Here is an 8040-nt window from a genome sequence, read left to right as displayed (position 1 = left end):
CAGATACGGAACGTTCCGGCTGGTAGCAGGTGTGAATGGCACGGCCGGAGGTGCGAAGGTGTCCCCGTGCCGCCACTTTACTCCCGTGCGCGCTCAGCCACTGGTTTCGAAAACCGGCTTCCAGCCTCCAGAGTCGCCGTAGTACGGCCGCCGATGGTGACGTAATGCAGCCGACCAATCGGTGCGCTCGGAGCCGCCTTTCGTCTGCAGCGGCGAGGAGATCCCTTACCTGCGCGGGGGTAGGCAGGCGGAGGCGCGCCGCCGAGGCTCGATTTAAAACATTACTCCGCCGTGCTCCGCGCCGACGCAGGCGTCTCCGGCGCCGTACCGCAGCTTCCAGCAGTCCAGCTGTCACCGCCTCCCTCCTCCTCGGCAGGTCTCCGCGGTGCTACGCTCGGCTGGAAGAGGACCTCTCGACCCCCCGTTGTCTCCTTGTTACCTCTCGGCTTCTCCGGCGCAGTACTTTCTGCAAGGACCAGTTTCCGGGTGCATCGCATCCTCGTTTCACCGCGTAGTAACACCACCAGCAAACGTCGTTGTCGCAGTGCACACGCTACAATGAGGAAAGACGCCATCATTTTTACGGTGAGTACCTAAAAGTTTTGGGCATACTAAGAAGAGTGTTCCATTCATCGGTTCTCTGTCTCATTAAAACTAGATCTTGCTACTATGTGCCTGTTTCACACTTTCAGCGCAACTTATTTTTGTAAAAGTTGGGAAGAGTGATAAGAATTTAAAGGAGCAGTGTGTCGTGATTGTTATGACTGAATTGAGAGGGAGAACGCAGTGTGTTTTTATGCATGGAGACAATGCTAACCTCAGACATTTGCATTTGTTATCGTTATGTGTAATGAAGTACTGGCTGACAAAACTCCACAGATATTCAGTCAGATCTTGATAATATTTGAAGGTAGTGCAAAGAGTGGCAACTTGCTTTAAATATCCAGAAACTTAAAACTACGCACTTCACAAAACAGAAAAAAATTTCAATATTAATGAGTCACACCTGGAAGCAGTCATCTCGTACAGATAACTGGGTGCATCAGTTTTTAGGGATATGAAATGGCACGATCGCTTTAGGCCCAATAGTGGATTAATTAGATAACAAACATCTGTCCACTGGTACGGTACTGTGAAAATGCAATGAATCTACAAAGAAGACTACTCACATGTCATTCGTGCTACTCATCCTGGAATATTGCTTACATTGATTTCAAATGAAAAGCACAGAACTGTAGATATTCTCCGGTGTTAATTTATTCCATTATCCAGTTTTTGGCTTACAAGTCCATTATCATACTTTAACAGACTAACATCGTCAAAGAGATACAATACTTGAGCGTGTGGGACGCATATCAAATAGGATAACTGGGGATATTAAATGCACATGTTTAGTCGATCGATTGGGGAGCTTCACGGAAATTTTGAAAAACGTAATCCTGCAGACGCATGAAAATAGCTGCCAACCATCCCGCGAAAGCCTACAAGGGAACTTTCAAGAACCAGCATTGACAAAGCTGGGATTATCCCTTATGCAGCGCTCCTGTATGGGCCACAAAAATTTGACAAAAATTATAGTGTTGAAAGAGACATTTAAGCAATCATTCTTCTTTCGCTCTACTTGCGGATGTTACGAGAAGCCCTTAGTAGTTGTCGAATGGGAAGATTCCTTCAGGCGTGCATTTCACAGCGATTTGCGTAGTAGAGCTGTAGCAACAGATTGTACTGAAGACTTCCTTACAGGACAGCTGGGAAGCTACTAAAAATGAGGAACATCCCAAAAATAAAACTAAAAACTAAACTCCTCGCGAACAGGCCATGAAGGCCCAACGGTACCGACCGGCCTCTGTGTCATCCTCAGTCCATAGGCGTCACTGGATGCGGATTAGGAGGGGCATGTGGTCAGCACACCGCTCTCCCGGCCGTATGTCAGTTTCCGAGACCGACATCCCAATAATCCAGTGCCTAATTTGCCAACTATCTGATAAAACGGCCAGGCGGATAAAACTCTTGGACATGTGTAGTTACCATTTTTCGGGTCGTATTGCTCTCGCTTAAGTGTTTCTTGTGCTTTTTGCATTGTTTGTACCAGTAGTTAACACCGTTAGATACAAGGAGCTGCAGTGTGTTTCTTTGGGCATAGTCTTACTTTATAGTGCGTATTATATCTGTAGATAGCCCCAGGCGAAAAACCGTGACATTTGGATCCCAGTGTAAACTGTATTTCTACTTCTGCAGATAGAGTGTTATTCTGCAGAAAGTAAATAGCATAGCGCGGGGAATTTTTTATTGTAGCATATGTTAAGCATTCTTCGAGTTCAAATTACGGAGGGACGGCGAGACAAATGACTGCTCGTACAGGGTGCCCCAGGAGGAATAGTCAATATTCAGAGATATGTCAGCAACGATTATTCGAAGCAAAAAATTCTAGTAAATATTGCCTCTTATACCTTACGAGATATTACCACCTCTTCTACTTCGATCATATAAATCAAATCTCTGTGACTGCAAGGTCTTTGGTTTCCACATTTTGAGAGGAAGTAGTATGGACCAAAACAAGATAAAAAAGTTCAATGAAAGTGGGCTGTTAAGTGCATACCTTAAGAGGTATGAGTACTCGTTCATCTTCGCTACTCTGCTGCTGATCAAGCGATCATAGCTCTTACGGTATGCATTTTAATATTTATTAGACAATATTTTCTTGTTGTGGCCCATACTACCTCCTCTGAAAACGTGGAAAGCAAAGAGCTTGCAGAAGAAGATATTTGTTTCGCAGTATCGAAGAAGTGCTCATAGTTCTCACGGTACGCATTTTAGAGCCTGTGTTTACTGGACTTTTTGCTTTAAGTGATCGTTCCTTTCATATCCATGAATATTGACCACTCCTTCTGGGACACCCCGTGTATCCGTATGCAAGCTGCTATTAGTACAACTTTGTCTTTGCGTCCCGTATTGGAGCGGTACGTAGCAGCCTAAAGAATGTCATAAATTGCGTTCTAAGAAATAAGACATTACTAGCACGTAACAAATATCTTCTTCTGCAAGCTCTTTGCTTTCCACATTTCTGTATAGTTTTTCTTAGGGCATAGGCATCTTCCTCCAGGTACATGCCAGTTCCGATTTTACGTTTCCACTGCACTTCCCCGTGGGTCGAACGAGACTGATGACTTGCACGGTCATTCTTTGTATATACATTGTAGGCGTTGTTATGTTTACAGTCATGCGTTACTACATCTACATCTACATACATACTCCGCAATCCACCATACGGTGCGTGACGGAGGGTACCTCGCACCACAACTAGCATGTTCCCTCCCTGTTCCACTCCCAAACAGAACGAGGGAAAAATGACTACCTATATGCCTCTGTACGAGCCCTAATCTCTCTTATCTTATCTTTGCGGTCTTTCCGCGAAATGTAAGTTGGCGGCAGTGAAATTGTACTGCAGTCAGCCTCAAATGCTGGTTCTCTAAATTTCCTCAGTAGCGATTCACAAAAAGAACGCCTCTTTTCCTCTAGAGACTCCCACCCGAATTCCTGAAGCATTCCCGTAACACTCGCGTGATGATCAAACAGCCGCACATTGCTATCCACCCTATCCAAAAGATCATTTATGTAGATAGAAAACAACAGCGGACCTACCACACTTCCCTGGGGCACTCCAGATGATACCCTCACCTCCGATGAACACTCACCATCGAGGAGAACGTACTGGGTTCTATTACTTAAGAAGTCAAGCACTAAGTCCCGTAATGCTCTGTTTTGTTAGGGCCTCATTTGTACTCATTACTAATCAAGGACGATTTACAGGTTCATAGCAACATCACATGTAAACTGCACATGTACAAAATGTTAGTATACTATAAAATATGTCTGGAGGTCACTGTGTTGGGCTCAATTATGTCAACAAAGGTGGCCTTTACAAAAGACGACAGAGGAAGTATGTCTAGAACTCCGACAAATGTCATCTCAATAGAAACTGCCGATCATATTCCTCGAAACAACATCCACTAGCCGCGCGCGGTAGCTGCTCGGTCTACGGCGCCTTGCCACGGTTCGCGCAGCTCCTCACGTCGGAGGTTCGAGTCCTCCATCGGGCATGTGTGTGTGTGTGTGTGTGTGTGTGTGTGTGTGTGTGTGTGTGTGTTGTCCTTAGCGTAAGTTAGTTTAAGTTAGACTAAGTAGTGTGTAAGCCTAGGGACCGATGACCTCAGCAGTTTGGTCCCATAGAACTCCATCAATTTTACATCTACTACGTCAGGTAATCGCCACTGAAGAAAAACATGGGGGAGCGTAAATTCTACCATAATTCCGCTGTAGAAGTGGTTTACTGTTTGTAGCATCCTGAAAACATGGAGCAGCAACTGGCATATACGACAAATTGAGCCGCCCGGGCCTGTGAACCCGAAAAATTGGTACATTCTGCAGTGGAATGGTTAACGGTGAAATTATGCGGAAATTTTTGGATATTGCTTCGGGACGAGTAAGTCGGCGGTTGCCTCACAGGCGCCTCGGTTTTGCCGGAGGGCGAGCCCCGCAAGCAAACCATTTGCATGAAATTGGCAGTTTGATTTTACGAGTTAACCTCGCCCACGCTCTTTTGTTCGCTGCACCCGGCCGTAAAGCAGAGTCGTGTCTAGCGCATAATCTCTGCGCCGGATCTCGCGACAAGTATGCTGGCGGGCAACAGTTCGGTTCTGTTTGTGGAGTGTTGGCCAGAAAAGCCGGCAGTTCGGCGCTCGAACTGGCATACCCCGCGGAAGTAAGGCGACATTGTAATGAGCAACAATGACAGTTTATAAAAGGGTTAGACAAAGTAATACGGACACACGTCTAATATGGTGGAGCTCCTTTAGGCATCCAAATGAGGTCTCCTGCGGCCGGAACGTAGGAAGCCTGAATTGTAGTGAAATACTATTTTAATCCTTCCTCCGGATGTCAGTTTCCAAGACCGGAGCCGCTACTTCTCAATCAAGTAGCTTCCAGTTTGCCTCACCAAGGCTGAGTGCATCCCGCTTGCCAACAGCGCTCAGTTGTCGGATGGTCACCCATCCAAGTACTAGCTTAACTTCGGTGATCTGACGAGAACTAACAAGTCCGTTGGCTACTTTATTCCCTAATAACTAAAAATATTTTAAAAGGAAGGTCACCGTTGGCCGTAATATTGATGTTTTATTGATAGCAGAATCGATTTTCGATCACATAGTGATCATCTTCAGTGCTGTACAAATTAAACTCAGACACTGGTATCAAGTTATCAATAACTAAAACTGAGAAGCGTTCACAATAATTGTTATTGTGATCGCTTCTCAGTTTTGGTTATTGGTAACTTGATACCAGTATCTGAGTTTAATTTTTACAGCACTGAAGATGATCACTATGTGATTGAAAATCGATTCTGCTATCAATGAAACATCAATATTACGGCCAACGCTGACCTTCCTTTTAATTTAAAATATATGGTCGTTGTGCACACAGCACTTCATGGAGTCGCCAACCAACTAAAAATACAGTTATTTCCTACCGTACTCATCAGACCAGTCTAGAAGATTTTTTTCCAGCCGAATGGGTGGAGCCTTTTTGTCAACAAGAATGATGCAGAGCAGCCTTGAGTGAACACAGTTCCTAAAATTGTTTCATTTGTATGAAAAATTGTCTTTGTCTTCAGTGTGACTGTAGGATCTAATGAAAACCATAACGTGATTGCTCAGTCCATTAACTAACTCCACTACACTTCACAACTGAAAACAGAGTAAATGTGGTGTCTGTTCTTACGGCGATAACAGCCAACGATGCTAGTGAACAGGGGCACTACGTCGGTGGTATAAGATGACAAGCCGGCCGCGGTGGTCTAGTGGTTCTAGACGCGCAGTCCGGAACCGCGGGACTGCTACGGTCGCAGGTTCGAATCCTGCCTCGGGCATGGATGGGTGTGGTGTCCTTAGGTTAGTTAGGTTTAAGTAGTTCTAAGTTCTAGGGGACTGATGACCACAGAAGTTAAGTCCCATAGTGCTCAGAGCCATTTGAACCATTTTTTAAGATGACAATTTGAGTCTGACGTGAAGCTTGCTACGGTAGCTCGTGCGGTTTTGGTGGCAAATATATCTGAATGACGTAGTGGTCAGCGCATCTGCTTTATCAGCAGGAGAGGTGGGTTCGAATCTCAGTCTGGGAACAATTTTCAACTTGTCCCGTTGATATAAATCGGTGCCCACTGGCAGCTAATGTCTTTATTTCGTGTACCGAAAATAGGGTGTCAGGATTGTACTTTTCCCTTGTTCTCTCCATATAAAAATATATGAAAGTAGACTAATCGAATGACTTAGAAATGCTTTTGGTGGTGGTCCACGTATTGTGATCTTTGCTGAAGTGCAGTCTCTTCTTCATATTACTTGGTTTGCAATATGTATGAAACTATCTTTTATCATGAACGTTTCTTTTGTACATTCCGCGATATACCTTTTCATTTGCGTGTTGTGTGGACGTATTTTCAGCTACACAGGCACTCTGGTGACAGTCCGCTTCCTTAGCCGAGTGGAAGCCAGCACGGTAGCTCAGGGGACTGGCCACATTTTGTAATTTTAATAATAATAATAATAGTGATGAGTGAATTTCAATCGAGAGAATTTTAAAACTGTCATGTGACACCTGAACAGAACCACTGTCGGAAAAATAACGAAGAAACAGATCGAAAGAGAGAATTCAAAAAAGGAACTGGTCAGCACTTCTGACTATGATGCAGAGGACCCAGATTCAATTGCCGGACAGCCAACGATCTTTTCTTGCTGCGATGATTGGAACGGGGAGCACTAGCTTAGTGGTGCCGATTGAAGACCTGCTCGAATGAGAAGCAGCGTTTCCAATGTCTGCAAAGCCGACTAAGGCCGGAAGAGCGATGTGCTGACCCCACCATCTCCCTCCATACCGCATTCACATGACACCGCATGGCAGAGGATGACACGGCAGCCGGTCGACATCGCGTAGGTTTCATGGCCTTATCGCGGAGATGATTTAGTTTATTCTCCTTCTATCGAGCGTAACAGTCTTACTCAATGCCCTCCTATCTCTACCAACAGACACAGTTTTTTTTTTGCAGTATTACGTCAGCGAATGAAATTTTCTCATGTATTCTTTGTGATGTCAGGGCACTAAACACAATAACAGATTTTTGGCTGTTGCCACGGGTGAATCGACAATTTGGTCTCGGAATTCCATAAGGTACTACGTGATGTCAGATCAGCACAATGATCACGGACGTACTGGAATCTCGGGAAGCTGGGCAGAGACGATGTTACGAAATCATTATTTGTGGTGGTGGTGGTGGTGGTTAGTGTTTAACGTCCCGTCGACAACGAGGTCATTAGAGACGGAGCGCAAGCTCGGGTTAGGGAAGGATTGGGAAGGAAATCGGCCGTGCCCTTTCAAAGGAACCATCCCGGCATTTGCCTGAAACTATTTAGGGAAATCACGGAAAACCTAAATCAGGATGGCTGGAGACGGGATTGAACCGTCGTCCTCCCGAATGCGAGTCCAGTGTGCTAACCACTGCGCCACCTCGCTCGGTCATAATTTGTGTTTATGGGGTTTGGGGGGGGGGGAGGGAGGAAAATATCACTGAGTTACAGATACGGAGGCTAGTCAACAGGCGTTGTCCCGCGCACCATTTGCGGGTGGAGAAGGAAAGTGGGACACGAAGTATCGTCCATTACACACATCTTATGGTGGCTTGCGGGCTATAAATGGAACCCAGGAACCGAGCATTCAAGCGAGATGCTTATGCTAGGGTCTTCGCAATGTTTTGGCCTACCCATGTCCGACCACAGGCCTAAATGCAGCACGCCGTGTGGCGTCCTCCAGCCTCGGCGCCGTCCCGTAAACCGGCCGTAAGAAAGAAGACCCTTGCGGTGAGCCGTCGTCCTTCGTCTCGTCCGTCTTCGCGCCGCCCGTCACCGGCAACCTTTACAAGTAGGTTCGCTCACTGATTTCAGCACACAGGCCTACACGGTTAATCTGAAGCTTGTGGATGTATTCATCGAATGC

The 8040-nt window shown here is 45.8% G+C and overlaps 1 protein-coding gene across 1 annotated transcript in view; it reads left to right on the top strand.

The window, feature by feature from the left end:
• Positions 1 to 243: 243 nt before the first annotated feature.
• Positions 244 to 8040, top strand: part of LOC126473142 (uncharacterized) — a 561035-nt gene continuing 553238 nt past the window's right edge. The window contains exon 1 of the mRNA XM_050100011.1: positions 244 to 585. Coding sequence (XP_049955968.1) covers positions 559 to 585 — 27 coding nt within the window. The 5' untranslated portion in view covers positions 244 to 558. The remainder of the gene's footprint in view (positions 586 to 8040) is intronic.

Source organism: Schistocerca serialis, chromosome 1 (assembly GCF_023864345.2).
Source record: "Schistocerca serialis cubense isolate TAMUIC-IGC-003099 chromosome 1, iqSchSeri2.2, whole genome shotgun sequence".
In the NCBI taxonomy this organism is placed as follows: Eukaryota; Metazoa; Arthropoda; class Insecta; order Orthoptera; family Acrididae; genus Schistocerca; species Schistocerca serialis.
Note: the sequence above shows the minus strand (reverse complement) of the source record. Positions and strands in the feature narration are given on the sequence as shown.